General features: G+C 54.2%; 1 protein-coding gene across 16 annotated transcripts in view; it reads right to left on the bottom strand.

Moving 5' to 3' along the window:
* The window catches only part of NCAM1 (neural cell adhesion molecule 1), a 297,104-nt gene that overhangs the window by 4,220 nt on the left and 276,151 nt on the right, over positions 1-16,733 (bottom strand). For 4 of the 16 annotated variants that reach the window (XM_074357206.1, XM_074357209.1, XM_074357208.1 and 1 more), the window contains 3 exons: positions 14,329-14,506; positions 3,771-3,978; positions 2,319-2,435 (listed from right to left, as the gene is read on the bottom strand). In XM_074357206.1, coding sequence (XP_074213307.1) covers positions 2,319-2,435; positions 3,771-3,978; positions 14,329-14,506 — 503 coding nt within the window. Of the gene's footprint in view, positions 1-471; positions 1,282-2,318; positions 2,436-3,770; positions 3,979-9,238; positions 11,761-14,328; positions 14,510-16,733 lie in introns of those variants that run through there. The other 12 variants (XM_074357212.1, XM_074357214.1, XM_074357213.1 and 9 more) reach the window with 4 other exon arrangements.

Raw genomic sequence — 16,733 nt, 5'->3', positions numbered from 1 at the left:
GCGACAGGGTCTTCTGGACCAGATTCTCTCCCCACATGGGCTTCGGGGTCTGCCTCCTTACTTCCCACGTAAGCGTACTGTTCTGGTGGGGACCCGGCCTGGCCCTGGAGGACACGCTGTCTGGGGGCCCCAGGGTGGCCGATCAGGGAGCCTCGACCTCCTTAGCTCACTTCCCACGCCACACTCATCAGGGGCCCGACTGTGAGGGCTCCCCCAGGGACAACAGACGCCACTGCTAGGGCGATCAGGATAGAACATAATTACCGTGGCCTAATTAGTGAGCTGGCGGCTGCCTGCCGGGCCAGCTGCCTGCCCCCGCTCCCTGCCTTGTCCCAGCCCCTGGGCTGACAGTCGCCTCAGAGAAGCCCTGGCTTAGGCGGAAGACACATCTAACGAGGAGGACACGGCACAGAACAAACGCACACCACCATGGGACGCAACCTGATGACAGTGGACAAAGAGAGGCCGTACTCGGTTTTTGCTGGTGCAGGTGGAACAGAACTGTCGGCAGTGGAAGGAGCAAGCTCAGGGGCTTGTCCACTGGCCCCAGCGGCGGGAGCAGGAGAGCCCAGGGCTGCAAAAACATCCTTTGCAAGGTCAATATCTGGGGTCTTGAAGTTCCCTTCGTCCATTTTAAAGTCCTCGCCCTGGGCAGGGTTTGTGGTGCTGACGGAGGCAGCCTCGCTCTTCGGGCTAGCGGGGGCCTTGGCTGCCTCGGCCGGGCTCTTCGCGGCGCCGGGCTGGGTGGGCTCGGAGTCTGGGCCTGTGGTGCCGGGAGCCTCCTGCTTGGCCTGGGGGGCTTCTGGGGCCGGGGAAGCTGCTGCTGCTGCTGCTAGGGGACCGGCTGCCCCGGCCGAGGGGGGGACCGGCTTGCTGGCCGGAGGGGCCTTGGGGGCCTCGCCTGCACTGGCAGGGGCGCTGGGGCTGAGCACAGCCCCCTGATTAGCCAGGACACTAGAGGACAAGTTGCTGGCAGCAGGGGCTGAGGTCGGGGTGTCGCTCAGATCAACGAGGGGGGCAACCTTGGGGGCTGAGGCCGGGGGTGGGGAGGCGGCGGCTACGCCGGGCCCCTTGGAAGGGGTGGCCTGGCCGGCGGGCACAGAGTTTGACTCAGGGGTGGCCGTGGCCGGGGGGGCAATACTGGAGGTCAGGGTGGTGGTCTCACTGGTGGGGCTGTTCTGAGCAGTGGCAAAGGTTTCGGTGATAGTGTCAGAGTTAGCGGTGACGGTGGTGACAGAAGGCAGCATGTCCTCGACAGTGGCTGTGGTGTCAGCAGGCAGCCTGTGGGGAGGACAGGAAGTAGAAGAGATAGACAATGAAGCTGGGACGAGACAGAGAAGCCGGGGCAGGGCGGAGGCCGAGGAGGGGGCCGCGGGCCGGGCATGCAGGGACGCACAGGCACGGACACAGGCCCACAGAGAAAGGTGGACGCGAGAGGAACACACGCCCAGGCGGGCAGAAGAGGAGACAGGAGACAACAGAGAACGTGGCATCTAAAGGGGTCCCCTGACTCTCTGCTGACTCCCTCCCGCTATGCACAGGGCTCCCTCCCCTGCAGCCCTGCCGGGCCTTTCTCATCCCCTGCCTGCATCTGGACCCAGGGAGAGGCCCGCTGGAGCTCGGCGTCCACTACTGCAGGCATCCTAGGTCCCTGGGGGATCAGGCCCAGCTGCCCTGCGGGGTCCACGGGCCGTGGCGGGGAAGCTCGGGAATGAGGCAGATGAAGAGGGCTCCAAATGGCCCCCAAAGTCTGTGACTGTCCAGCCAGACAGCTTGTGCTTCCATTAAACTCCAGTTCCTTCAAACCCACAGTACCCATGACAGCCAGGAGGTCATTACCACAAAGCTGGATGTGGTTTCTGACTGAGGGTCCCCAAGGCTTCTGAGACCAGGAGGGCCAGGGAACTTTACCAGGTCCCCACCTTCCTGCCACCTTTTAGGAAGAACACAGAAAACCCTAGAATTCTTAGAAATCCTAAAGCAAATCTCTAAGCTCAGCCTCTCTCAGCGAAGGGAGAGAGGCTTTTGTCTCCTTCGGTCACTTCCAGGGTGTGTGTGTAACTTGGGCACAGGGTCTCAGGATCCCACCTATGCATGGAGACCATTAAGGCCGCCACAGCCATCCAGATAGAACCAAGGATGCCTCCTCTCTAGGGGGAGAGCAGGGTCAGGCATTTCTGGCCCAGGACTCCGGAATCCCAGCCTGCGATGCTCGGCGGGGAGCTGTGGGCGGGAGGCCTGGAGGAGTGGGCAGGGTGGTGCGGTGGGTGTGGGGCTCAGCTGAGGCGGTGCCAGCCCCGCCCCGCCCCGCCACGTACTCGGGCTCCGTCAGCGGCGTGGTCTCGTTGGGCTCTGTGTGTTTCCCTCCGTCGTGGTTTGGGGTCCGCTCCTCCTCAGTTCGCACCTCCACGATGGGCTCCTTGGATTCATCTTTCCTGTGGAGAGAGCTCTGCTGGTTCCATCCCGGGGAGCCGGGGGAGGGGGCTCCCAGCGACGCCAGCTACAGCTCAGGCACCTGCGCCCGTCCCGAGGCTGAAGCGGGGTCCAGAGCCAGACCCAGGTGCTGCATCTCGGCCCCTAATCTTGCCAGCTGTGTGACCCTGCACATCTGACTTGCCCACCCATACTTCCATTTCCTCACCTGTAAAAACGGGCAAATTATAGTCTACCTCACCTAGCTGTTACGAACATTAACTGAGACGATTAACGTAGAGCACTTAGCACCGCGCCTGGCACAGATCAGCGCTCAAGTCGTCTGTATTTGCACACATGTAAGTGCATGCAAGTATAAGCATATGTATGTGTAAGTACGTACATGTGTTAAGTATATGCACATATAAGTACATACACGTATAAGGATATGCATATGTAGGTATGTACATGTATATGTATGTCAATAATACATAAATAAGTATGTATATGTGCGATGCACATGTATCTGTAAGTATGTACATTTATACCACATACGGACATATGTACACACAAGTATATGCACATAGAAGCACATACATGAATATGATGCATGTATGTACATGTAGACATTCTATGTTTATGTATATTTAAGTAGGTATATGTGTATGTAAGCACATGCATGTATGTACATGCATATACACACATAAGTACATGCATGTTTAAGTATATGATGTATAAGTATACAGATATGTAAGTACTTACTGTACGTGCACATGTAAGTTCATGCATGTATAAGTGTATGATGTACGTATATGTATATGTATAGACAGTGCCTGGCACGTGGTGATGCTAACAACTTATTTCCTCGCTCAGTCTTCTCTTGCCTCGCTCCAGCTCAGCCCCACCCAGTGACAGCCTTTGAAGGTTCCTGCTGTTTGGCTCAGGATCTGTTTCTCCAGCGTCTCTGTCCGGATGGACAGCTCCAGGAGGACGGGCATTTTTATCTGTTCTGTTGACTGCGGTACCCGAGTGCCTGGGGGTGGTGCCTTGCTAGGAGTGGCTGCTTCATAGATTTGCTGAATGCGCTGCATGAATGACAGCAAGGCAAGTGTGTCTCTCAAATGCTGACCCCTCCAGCTTAGCTCTGACAATTCCCCTCCTTCTGACCTATGCAGGGATTCTCAAACTTCTATGAGATTCTAGATGTGGGGCTGGGCCCAAGATTATGCAATGAGAAACATCTCTCTAATGCTTTGCTCCCCTGGGGTGTCCAGTGGGGAAGCTGAGGTGCCTCCGTGGCGGGGCCCCAGGCTGGGCAGAGCCCAGCACTCAGCAGGGGTGGGCGGGTCTGCACTCACGAGAAGGCGGCTTTGCCCTCCTCCATGTCCTTGCCCTTGGCTCCGGGCCCCGCTTTTCCGCACAGGTTGACGGCGATGCACATGAGCAGGCCACACTTGTTCAGGAAGTAGCAGGTGACGTCCACAGCCACCAGGAGCAGGACGAAGGTGACAACAAGGATGCCCACGATGGCGCCGGTGCTCAGGCCGGAGGTGGGGCTGCCGTTGGCTTGGGTGGGAGGGAGAGAGGGATGGCTGATGGTTAGTACACTGAGATGTAGACCTGGGCCCCAGCTGTTCAAACAGGGTCTCTTTCTATCTTCAAGAGGGAGGGATGGCAGCCTCATCTCACAGACCAGGGGTTGGGGCATGAAGCACCCACAAGTCAGCGCCCAGAGGAGACTGGGAGCTGTGTCTCCATCACTGCTCTCAATGTCTGAGCCTGCCCTAGACCCACCCAACTGGTCTCCCCGTGAGCCCTGTGAGCTGTCAGGGACAGGGTCCCAGATGGGGCAGCAGAGGGTTCCCAGGGCTTCCTTTGGGCTGGTGGTGACATCAGACACAAGAAGATGCCCAGGCCACCTCTGCACTTCCTCTCCCCTCTTCAGGAACGGCTCCAGAGGACCCTGACCATGGACCACATCCTTCCCTGCACCAGGAAGACTAATGAAGCCCGTTTACTCTGGAGACATGGAGGCCTCCCCAGGCTGGTGAGCCAGGTGGAAGGTCTGGGAATACTCACCATCTGGGAGCCAGGCACGCTTGGATCAGACTCCAGGAAAAGCAGCAGATTCACCCAGAGATCACACCCGCACGACAGGCTCGCTCACACAGGACAAGTGCCCACCATAGACGGACACACATTCTCACTCTGAACCAGCACTCCGCACCCCTGTTCTGACTCCCTGGTGTTCGTCTAGAACTCCCCAGAGCCCTGGGCTATTGACGGGATCACAGAAGGACCCCAGGCTCGGCTCCATAGTGCCCTCTCGTGATTGGAGCTAGGAGTCCACGGTGGCCCCATTGACCGCTTGGTGATTCCCACCAGCATCTGGGAGAGGACAGGGTGTGCTGTGGGAAGCAAGGACCCACGGGGAGCTTCTGGAGGCACAGGGTTCCAGAAGGGGCAGGGACTTGGCTTGCCCAAGGTCTGGTCTCACCACCAGACCTTGTCTGAAGCTTCCTGTGTCCTCCAGACCCACTGGGATCACCCAGCTCTGTTGACTGGAGGCAGGAACCGTGGCCAACACAACCTGGGTCTCACTGTGCCTTTGTTGAACCTAGGCCAGGCCCAGGGGACTGCGGGCCACATCACATGCCAGACAATGAAAGGAACACGTAACCCAAGGCGTCAGAGATGGGCCACACAGTCTTTCTCCATGTGGTCTGCATTCCTGGGGGACCCTCTGTGTGTCCCAGGGGCCCTGCTCAGGCACGGCGGGCTCCTTCAACAGCTGTCCCATTCTGATGGCTTTTATTTCTAACTTCAGTTCAGGGTACAGGCCACCAGCCAGCACTTAAGAGATGACCATTCACAACCTAATTCCTGGCACCCAGGGCACAGCTGGGCATGCGCTCAAGGAGCCTTCCTGGATCTCAAATATTTTTGGCTCCTTTCGGACCTTGGTCTTGCTTCCCAGTCCCCCTCCTCAGGCTCTCCGGCTGGTCCCTTTCAACCCCACACTGAAGACCCAGTCTGCTCCCTAGGAAGGTCTGAGACTGGCACGGAGTCTCACCCATACTTCCATTTCCTCACCTGTAAAAACGGGCAAACTTTTACAGGTGCTCAGAGGACCACCATGCTCAGAGGACCCGGCTCTGGCCACTTTGTCTCGGGCTTTGGCAGCAGGAAACTAGCCACAGGCCCTGAGGTCTTCTCCCCAGCAGCTCACCGTCCACCCTATTTCCCCACAGTACTCACGCATTCCACACAAAAAAGCAAGGAAAGAAATGCAGGCTTTCCTGGCCTTCAGAATCCCAAAGCTGTTTCCCTGAACAGGGAAGAAATACGGCCTTGGGCCTCCTCTCCAACCCATGACGTTGGGCTGGAAGTCCTGGTGGTCTCCTGGCATCTCTACTCAATAGGTGCCAGGTGTCCGCCTCCTAAAGGAGGAGCCTAAGGTATCCGTGTGGGGGGAGAATGTCTGCATTTTTGGACTCAATGGCACTAAGTCCACATCCTGAGATTTATACATAAATATGGTTTTAGGGGACTAATCATGTCCCTAAAGAAGAAAGATAAACCACCGCAAAGCTCTCCATGAGGGCTGCCCTGTCCTGAAGGCTGAGGCCGACAGCACGAGCATGTTCAGGGAAGGAGCAGGGGGTGCGGGAAGACTGACAATGATATAGAACAGAAAGTAGGGCAGTGGTCTTCCCCCTCATTTGATATAAAATTCAAACCCTTTCCCCCTGGTCTAAAAGGCCCTACATGTGCTGTGGAATCTCCCATCCATCTGACCATCCTAACTCATGGCCCCCACATCCCTGCCCTCCACCCCAGCCAGATGGGCCTTCTTTCTATCTGCTGAACACACCCAGCTCATTCCTGCCTTAATGCCCTGCTGATCCCTTGCCTGGGACACTCCATTCCCATCACTTCACGGGTGGCTCTTTGTGGTCCTGCAGGATCAGCTCAAATGTCATCTTCTTGGAGAGGTTCCTCCCTCCCTTGCCCTGACCTCTTACCTGCTCCAGCATCCCTACCCAGTATCTACCACATTACCCTGTTTTATTCTTTTCTTACCATTTCTGTGCATTTCCATGCTTTTTACCTGGCTGCCCCGCCCTCTGAGCTATCCTAGCAGGTACCTTGTCTGTCTCCTGTCTCCCCAGCGTGTAGGACAACCCAACTTACAGGAAGCGTTCAAAGAATATTTGCCGAACAAATGGACAGTGTTTAGCCTGGAGATGAGAATACTGTCTCCAAATATTTCAAGGTGTGTCATTGGAAGGAGGAAGTGGGCTTATTCAGTATCACCACCGGATGGAAATAATGGGGGTAGGAGGTAAATTTCAGCTCCCATGGGAGAGAACTAACAGAGCTGTTCTAACGTGGCGTGAGCTGCCTTGGCAGATGGGCTCCCTGTTGCTGGAGGCATTCGAGCTGAGGCTGCAAAATCCCTTGGCCGGGATAGAGGATGCCTTCAAGACCTCTTCAACTCTACGAGCCTGTCATTAGACGTCCTACAGTCCCCAGCACACGGTACAGAGTCCCTCACATCCATCTCCTTCACAGTGTGCACTGAGAAGGATTTTTTCCTGCAAGATTAACACACTTGGTAGGCGCCATCTGTGTTCACAGATTCTTGTGATTTTACCTTTAGTTGAAGAATAAATATCTTTCAGTGCAATGTTTTTCCACCTGCAGCAAAATTCCTAGGGCGCTTTGTCAAGATTCAGATCCTGAAGCTCCCCAGTTCCACTGAGTCAGAATCTCTGGGGGTGAGGCTCAGGCTCAGGATTTGGAGCACCCCAGTGAGTCTTAGACACCCCAGAGTCTGAGGAACACTGCTTCTCGGTTTTCTCATCCCTACGTTACAATGAGTAATGGCTGTTCCCATGACTCACCACCCAAGGATGAGCCATGTAGTCTCACCTGGTGGCCTGGGCCTAACTGACATCCCTGATGGCTGGAGAGAAAGCAAAGACTTATCCCCAAGGGAAAAAGGACCACCCAGTTCACCAGTAAGAGTCTAGACTTGGAGAGGAAGTGAGGTGCCCCTCAGGCTGGAGAAAGGGCGTGTGTCACTTTTACAAGAAACTGCCCATAAGGGGAACAGCCGGATGCAAACGAGTATCCAAGTCAAGCCAACACTCACTCCCTCTCGGAGGCTGCTGCAGAACTGCATAGTCCAGGAGACCAGAAAGACAAAGGTGCCTCCAGCATCTTGCTTAACGCTTTACAGAAGGAAAAAGAAAACACCTTCTGGGCCTCTCTTGGCACGCCCTTCTTCCCACCCTCCCTTGGCTACCCCGTCTGCACACCTGCACACAGAGTGCTTCTTGGGTGCAGTTCCTCCAGGCTTAGAGCTGCCCTGACCTGGGAGCCTGTACAGCTGGGGCCGCCCATCTGCTGTGGCTCCTGGCCTGAGAGGGGCTGGCACTGATCAAGGACCTGGCTTGCCCAAGACTGAGACCTACATGTGCCTACATGTAAGGCACTTAAAAGCTTCAAAATGGGAAGATGGTCTCACACTTCACAGATGACCGGACGGCCGGAAGCCCTGTGCCATGGGATGTCAGGGCAGAAGTGCCCTCTCCATCCTTCGACTCTTGCAACCACTAAGCTGAGGTTCTGATTCACTCATGGACCCCTTACACATCTGCTGGTTCCTTCCTGGAATCTGCTGAACAGACAGCTGGCTCAGGGCTTTCAGGAGGACTCCAACTAACTGTGATTATAAACAGAATAGGGTTTGCCAGTGAGAACCTTCCCTTAGATTCTACTGAGACAGGAAGGGGGCAGGGCACAGCCGTTCAAGGAATAACACAGCAATTAACATCAGAATGGAGAAAGATTCAGCCCCCAGGAGGCCTTGAGGCTTAAGATGGTGGGAGATTTGACTTCTAGTAGACCTTGAGCTTCATTATACACCCATTGTAATATAGTAGCATGGTGAATAACATGCCCACAGGTGCCATGGCAGTCCCAAGGCTGGCCACAAAAGGTCAAAGAGTGGGAAATGGCCAACGTCCTGGGAGTCCCAGCCCCTTCCCCAGGCTAGTTAGACTGGTCCTTCCACTTACTAGCATATGAAGCCACTGAGCCCATAAAAACTGGCAACATGGTGCCTCGTGGCCGCTGCCTCCTCTCTCTCCCTCTTCGGAGATGGCCCGCACTCTGTCTATGGAGTGTGTGCCTACTTCTACTCTAATCTGAGCACCCAACCCCCACACCTCGTGGCCTTTCACTTGCCTGTTGATGTATTTCTAAATAAATCCGCCTTCACTCAACTGTGGCTCGCTCTTGAATTCTTTTCTGTGCAAAGGCAAGGACCCACACTTGGTGGGGCACATCCCCGGGGCTCAACCGAAGCCTGGGATATGGCCATCCTCACGCCCCACATCCGTTTTCCTGCATCACTAGCACCAGGTCACTCTGTGCAGCCTGTTAGAAAGGCGCAGAGGGAGCTGTGAAAGTCGAAGAACCTGCAGCAGAGTTGTGTATCTGGTGGCCCAGAGTGCGCCCCTGACCCCAAGGTGACCATCTCCCGGCTCTGCAAAGGCACTTTCTCTCTGGGGAAAGTCCAAGGAGGCAGAGACCCACCACAGCTCTTAGGAGAGCTCAGAAAACCACTTTGCTCCTGAAAAGGAGAGGAAAGCGGTTCCTTTGGCCAGAAGTCCACCCAGCAGGCTCCCCAGTTTGGGGTGCAATGTACACGGCTCTCTGGGGCAATCGGGGTAAGCCAGGTACACGTGAAGTGGACGGAAAGGAGGTGCTTTGCAGGATACACAGCTACTAAATAAAATCCAAACACGCTGGTGAGTTCACATGAACTGTTATTTCGTTTAATAATGCAAAGGTGTAAACTTCATAAAGGCCTCACTGATTATCTACACAACAACGTTAGCATCCTTATTAGTAGAAAAACATGATCCAAACCTGCCGTATAAATATTCTAGAAATAAGCAGAGAAGCCCTGTGGCGGGTGGAGCACGGGCAGCGCGAAGCCAGGGCGCGGGGGCCCGGCGGCTGGGCTGGGCGGTGAGCGGTCCCTCTTGAGGGGCCTGTCTAAGGGGGTCCTGGCGGAGCTGGGCGCTGCAGCCACACGAGAACTCAGTGTCTGGTGGGAGTGGGTGTGTCCTAACGCTGTCTCCTGAAGGGCACCCCTGATGAACCATGGGCCAGTCTGAAGGGACCCAATGCGCCAGTCTGAAGGGACCCAATGCAATGACTCCAAATTGCTTCAGCTGAGGTCTGCCTGGGCACCACGTGCTGAGGGGACAGGGTCATGGATGCCAGGCCTCCGATCTCCACGGAGTCCCTTTGAAACTCGGACACTGGCTCTCACGTATGGGACGGGGACCAGGGTGAATATGTGACTTCCGCCCAAGATGATATCAAGAGCATGCTGGCGGCCAGGGGGACAGTGATGGGCCACCTGCATGAGGATCCGTCTCCCCCTCCCTGGGCCTCCGTAGGTTACTGGGATTCTCACGCCAAGCCCGGAGGCACCACGTGATGCTTCTCATTGCTCTGCCTTGCGCCTAAGGACTGTGCCTGCTTCTGCTGCCCTGGCGTGAAGGGAGGTCAGGGACCTCGGGGGAGAGGTTCGTGGTGGGGCTGGAGGCCGACGGGGCTGGGGTGAGAGGCACTGCCCAGCTGAACTGCTGGCTAGTGTGTAGCCTCCGGCGTCTGCAGGTGACTCGCTAAACTGCCAGCGCTGGGGGCACGGGCCTGTGCCCACTGACAGGGGCAGCTCTGCCCCGCAGACCAGAGGCTCATTTGGATTCCCAAAGGGGAAAGGCTAGTCTTGGAACATTAAAAAAACAACAGAACCAAAAAACAAAGAAACTGGAAAATGATGAAAACCAAACTTCCGTGGAGATGCTCAGAGATGAGGTAAGTGGAATGATATGTGACCACGATGGAGGGAGGGAGTTTTTATTCAGCAGAAGGTCCCCCAAGCGCACACACTGACACCACTGAGCGCGAGTCACCCGAGAGTCTCCAGGCAGGACTTTGACAAATGCACCCTGCTTCCTCTCCTGGGCACATGGGGAGGTGCATCCCCAACAGCAGGGGATCAGCTGGCTTTCATCAGTTTTTTTTTCAAGAATTAATTTTAATTTTTTTGGCAGGGGAGGAGGTAATTAGGTTATTCATTTATTACTAGTTTTTTTTTTTTTTTTAAATGGAGGTACTGGGGATAGAACCTAGGACCTTGTGCATGCTAGGCACACACGCTGCCACTGAGCCCAGACACCAGTTTTAAAAATGTTACTAAGCCACAAGCCAGCAGGGGGCTTGGGGTACTGGAGAAATATGAAAGGCCGAGTTCTAACTGATCGGCACTCCGGGTGGGCCCCTCCTTCCACTCAGCTGAGCACGTGTCGGGAAGGGTGAGACTCACGCCAGGCTCACAGCGGATGCTTTCCACCTGGGGGACTGATGCTTATGCAATAATGTGTCACCGCTGGACCACATCCACCAAGACACGAGGTCTGTGGCTGAGCTCTAGCAGGGCAGCAGGGATCACCCCGTCTGGGAGACACGCACCTGCCAGAGCCCACAGGTGTGGGGCACATCCTAGGTGGGCCCTGTTCACAGAGCCAGCGTAGGGTGCTACCTAGGACCAAAGTGCCTCCCAGAAAGTCTGCTCGGCCCCAAGAAATACCCAGTGAATCCTATTTCTTCTGCTGCATGGGCAACAGGGTGGCTGACTCTGCCCATCAAGTCAGCAAAAAGCTCCAGTGAATCACAGCGATCTTACCACAGGCACTTCAGTGCAGGCAAAGCCAACTACTTATTGAGGGCAGAGGAGGAGCAGGGGGTTAGAACTGGGGCATGTGGTGATTTTAACAATCTGATACAGGCTTTAGAGGGTACTTAGAACTCTTTCTCTGCCACATCATTTTCAGGTAAGAACCAAAAATGCAAGCAAGTAGCAGCTGTGCAGAAACTCTTCTGAAAACCTAGTGCGTTCGTGTGTGTGTTTTACATAGCATTTAAAGAAAAGAGCCCCTGAACATTTTTGCACTACCATGAAAAAGGGGGCAAACTCCTTATGAAATGGCACAAAAGTATCTGAATGGCAATAAGTCTGGAGGTCCAGCTTTTTCCAATTGCCAAAGCTTCCTCTTCCACAGAGAGCTTGGCAGTGTGGCCGTGGAGGTCCTGAACGAGTATGCCAAAGGGGGCACTGACCATTCTCATAGGAACGGGGCTTTTAAGCAAATTTAAATTTTTGTGTGTGTTTTTCAAGTTCCTAACAGAGCAAGAGAAGAGTCACTGCAGAGAAAAGCAATGAGGCAAAGGTGGCGGACACGGTGGAGCCTCCCAGGGTCGCTGCAGGCACCAAGCAATGGGTCCCCAGAGAGAAGGTTTAAAAACAAATATGGCAGTGGGGATGTCCCAGTGACGTCCAACATGATGTGTGTGACGACAGACACGGGGAGGGGAGGAGAGGGGAGGAGGAAAGAGAAGAAAGAGACAGAAACAGAGAAAAAAAATAGATAAAAAGAAAAAAAATTAGGTCAAATATAGAAAACTCCAGAATCAAAGGTTAATTCGACTTTGTAAATTAAACTGACAAAGGTTAGGGGAGAGTTCAGTGCGGTAATGTTACCAGCAGGCCAGGTCCGAAGCTCAGCAAGGCCAGAGGCAGCGCAGCAGGGTGAGTTCAGGGGTTAGGGGTCAGCGAGCAAATGAAATTAAAGTGAGAGAACGGAAGGCTTCAGGGTGAAATACAAGAGTCTGATCAGGGAAGTGTCACCTCTGACAAGGGGAGGTTCTAAGACACAGCCGAGGAGCCTGCCCGCACACAGCTTTCTATTCTCTAGAGTTTTTTACACGTCAGGGTAGAGATGCATCTGATCACTGTGCACGGGGGTGGGGGCCACCGTTTTAGCAAGAATTCAGCCTCTTCCAATCTGAGTCTCCCCACCCATAGCTGCTAAAGAAAACCTAGTTCTCTGCCCCTCGCCTTCTGCCACCCGCTGAACCACAGAATTCCACCATGAACGTACATCCTATAACTCAGAGGTTTCAACCGCAGGTCCCGACACAACGGCTGGAAAAGTCCCCAAAGTTCATCCAAGCAACCTCCTACTAAGACCCGTGCGGCAGAGCCAGGAGCCCCCGGGGGCGAGGTGAGCAACCCCACCAACCTTCTCTGTGAACTGGGCGCCTGGGAGGTTAACCAGAAGGATTCTGACAGCTCCCGCGGGCAGGACTTCGGGGGACTGGTCTTCCCAGAATGTCTGTATCTGACACCTGGTGGCCCCAGCTTCTCCCACCCGAGTGCTGACGCTGCTGGCGGTACCCGGCCTGTGAACGCAGCCTGTCTGAATCACCGCCTGTGGAGTCGTACCCGCGGAAACACGTGCCCGGAGGAATCTGTCTCGCTGCAAAGGACTCACTCAGGCTTCTCACTCCCCTGGCTCTTAAGGGCCCCACAAAGGCCGAGCACACCTGGACACACATCAGACTGTTGATTTCAGGCAAAAACTGACCCAAGAACGCAGAGAAAGAAGGGGCAGAGGACAGACAGGGCCACCTCCATGTGGACAGCCTGTGAAGCAGTGAGGAGAGCATTTCTCGCAGCCACATCCAGGTGCCTTGGCTTAATCACTGACCAGGTGACCACTGCCTGCAGAGACCTGCCCACCCCAGCCTGTGCTGAGGGCCCTCCCTGCCCATGCAGCGGGCAGAACCAATGGAAGTTTTTGATCTATGGCCCCCAAATCCCTGGGGCCCCGCCACGTCTCAGACACACACACTTATGCACAGCCAACCACTGGGAACCACACATTGATCTTATTTTGTTTCTGCCCAACCAATCCACTTCCACACACACGGCCTTGGGTCACAGCAGCCCACATCCTTCCTGGCCTCTCTCCCACTGGGAGAAGCAATCGCGACCACTGAGCCGAGAGCCAGGGCGTTATTCTAGAAGGGACAGGCACGATGGGGGCCAGACCAAGGCCACTGGGAGACGGGAACATCCTTCCACCACACCTGGACCCGGCAGAGAGTTTATGGGGCCCCTTCCAATAGGCTTCAGCTGTATGTTCTATGCCCACCCTCCTGCCTGTGGTTAGCATCTGGTTGGTCCGGAAAAGCACAGAGGGATGATGAAGATCTCTTTCTGCTCTGAGGGATCTGGTCAATGAGGAGACTGCCAGTCAGCAGCAAGGCAGCTGGGCCACAAAGCAGAACTCTCACTTTATTCCCACACCTGAGCTGGTCCTGGATCCCTAGAGACAGATCTGCATCTCCCAGGAGAACTGCTCCCATCAGGGCCTCCGGCAGACGGGACTGCCTTTCACGGATGGGGTTTTCCAGCGTCTCCTTTCTCCACTTGTTCTGCTTCAAGTGGCTCAATTTAATCTTTGTTTCAGCTGAGAGGCCCTTGGCAGAGAGGATTTTTAACTAACTGGGCACCATCTGTTCCTTCTCTTGGGGTCTCCACAGAGAAGATTTGGACCACGGTTGGGCAGGTGAGCAAGGGTCAGAAAGACAGGGTTTAAAAAGTCATGTGGTCCTTGGATGAAACGGTAGATAGCAGATAAGGTCTCAGGAAAGGATCCTTCCTCAATCAGCATCCAAAGCTTGGCTGGAGCCAGGGCTTTTCCCATCTGAGGGGTCCCACGGACTGGCTTACCATCAGTCCTCCGAAGCTGAATGACACAGGACCTTTGCCCAGGATGCTTGGCCAAGCCTTGCTGGGGGTCCAGCCCATCTCAACCTACTGCACAGCTAGGTACAAAGCAAAACTAAGCTTCGCATGGGCAACCAATCATGAGGATGGCCGTAAGCAAGCGAGTTGTCAGGGGCTGTTCAGGCACATTAGGAGGTGCGGCACTGGTGCATTAATTCAAAGCGGGAGACTCACAGGAAGCAGAGGCGTCTTACCTGGGATGGCTGTGGGCTGGGCCGAGGTCCTGAACACAAAGTGAGCCGCCTTGGACTTTCCCTGCTGGTTCTCAGCCACCACGTAGACCTCATACTCGGCATTCCAGTCCAGGGACTTGAGCATGACGTGGTCACTGCCAGATGGGAGCCTGATCTCTGGTTTCCACTCGGAGGACAGCTTCTGGGAGAAATCGGCAGGAAAGATACAAGACCCCAGAAAGCATTAGATGCAGAAGCCGGTGAGACCAGCCGACAGGAGGAATGTAAGGGAGTCAGCAACTATTGGTGCCAAACAAGAATAAAAACCAACTATAGGAAGTGGTCTTTATTCTTAACCAGACTGAAAAGCCAGAAGGTAAATGATCAGGTCAGGAGGTTAAACCTTGCGTGTTTGCAAATACAGATTGCCAGTGTGGTGTGGCTGGCCTTCAGTGCCCTGTCCATCACCATGAAGGCATGCAGGGACCCACGCTACACTCTGGAATGCCAGGCACACATGCTAAGGATGACCCAGCAGAGTAATCAGATCGCTATGTTTCTTGTCCTGTTTCAGAATGTTGCTCACACTCGGGAGTGACTCATCTCCCCAACATGGAGCCACTGCATAGATTCCACTTTTATTAAAAATAAAAACTATCATTTTTTTGAGCACCCACTGCGTGCCAGGCACTGTACTAAAGGCTTTCTGCGCATTTTCTCACTGTATGCCTACAATAAGCTGATGACAGGGAAGGGAGAGAGAGGTCAGGTGACCTCCCAAAGCCACACAGGCCGTCGAGCTGGGGCCAAGTGCACCTGGGCCCAAAGCTGTGACCTTTCCTTTCATAATTGGGAGCTCAACACACATCTGTTGCTCTGAACTGGATTTTTCTACTCCATGCAGTATAACCTGGTCTCTAAGACTGGAGCTGGAGGCTCTAGGGGTGAGTTCTGCCATCAGGTCCAAGGCTGGGGTGCTCCGAGTGCCCACAAGGAACGGTACCCTCCGCTCAGCAGGGCACTGCCCAGGGCATCATTTCAGGCACACAGCTGGAGTTCTAGGTGTCCCCTCCATTCTCGAATGTTCTTTTCATTTCTAACCTTCACATTCACCAATGAGTTTGTTCTGGGAGTTTATAAAGCAGTCCTTTGTGCCCATTTCCCTGACACAACAGCTGTGGAAGGAGATTTGAAGACTTCCTGAGAAATCTTCAGAAGGTTTCACCGTTTCACGGCTCACCTCTTCACAATCTTTGGCCTTTTCACAAGCCATCTGAGAGGTGGATGCCAGACCCACGAGAGGGCTTGATGAATGTCTGCCAAAGGACGGGCTGCTCCTCAGGAGAGCAGGACATGCTAGCACCGCCACCTGGCAGGTGGTCCAGCCCGTGGTTGAGGCTGGACGAAGACTTACATACAGGAAAGCCAGCCGTCTGTCTTCCCAGCAAGACGACTTGTACCAGCCAGAGATGCCTTTAGAATGTGCTGTCTCTCATGCTATGGCCGTGACCAGGGCCAGGAAACACCAGCAGCGGATGCTCATTTCCTTCGAGTCTAACCAGGAAGCTGGGCTACGCTCTTAAGTTAGCTTGTGTGCATGTCAGTATGTGCCCCGTTTTAATGTAAAACAAAGAAGTTCAGCTGTTTGCTTTTTCTCCTCTTTCTCTGAAAGTCTTCTTTCCTTGGTAAATATCATTACAAGAGAGACAGCCAGACTATAAAGCAAACATTATGTTACATAATACAAATTAATATCATATAAAAATAGTAATATTTCACAAACGTTAAGATTTTGAGGCTGGTTAGGGGTGTCAAACGCTAACCTATCTCAGTGTTTTGCCCCAGTTGTCTTTTTAAGGCACAGCCACGATGTCTCTCCTGGAACACTGATATCTGAGGTGCCCTGTACAGGAGATGTTTCCAGTCCATGCCTGCATCTCAGCAGTGATTACTAGTTACCAGGTATAGAATTTTCCAAGTGTCAGGCACATTTCAGGTTCTTTGTCTATGTTTTAACTAATCTTTGCAACAACGTGATAAGCTATCCCCATTTTACTGATGGAGAAATGGAGATTTTGGAAGATTGGGTGACCTATTCAGGTCACATGCTGCTAAGTGCTGAAGCTGGAACGGGATGCCACGTCTGTCCGGGCCACATCAGGGTGACAGTGGCCAAAGGCATCCCACCCCACCATACTGTCCACTTCCAGTGGGTTCTGCTGGGGACACCTGCCCAGTTGGCCCGCGCCTTCTACTCCACAGTGAGGAAGCCACAGGGATCTCTCAGACAGTGGTGCCTCCGGGCCTTCGGGAAGTCAACTGAGGCTCCTCCTCCCATGCCTGGCCTCACAATGAAGCAGGAGCAGTGTGTCTTCAGGGATCTGTGCGGTACCCACTCTCAGTCAGCCTAACCAGGTAAGCACTTC

The sequence above is a fragment of the Camelus bactrianus genome, chromosome 33 (genome assembly GCF_048773025.1).
Source record: "Camelus bactrianus isolate YW-2024 breed Bactrian camel chromosome 33, ASM4877302v1, whole genome shotgun sequence".
NCBI lineage: Eukaryota > Metazoa > Chordata > Mammalia > Artiodactyla > Camelidae > Camelus > Camelus bactrianus.
The sequence above is the reverse complement of the archived record's forward strand: the minus strand, read 5'-3'. Positions and strand labels throughout refer to the sequence as shown.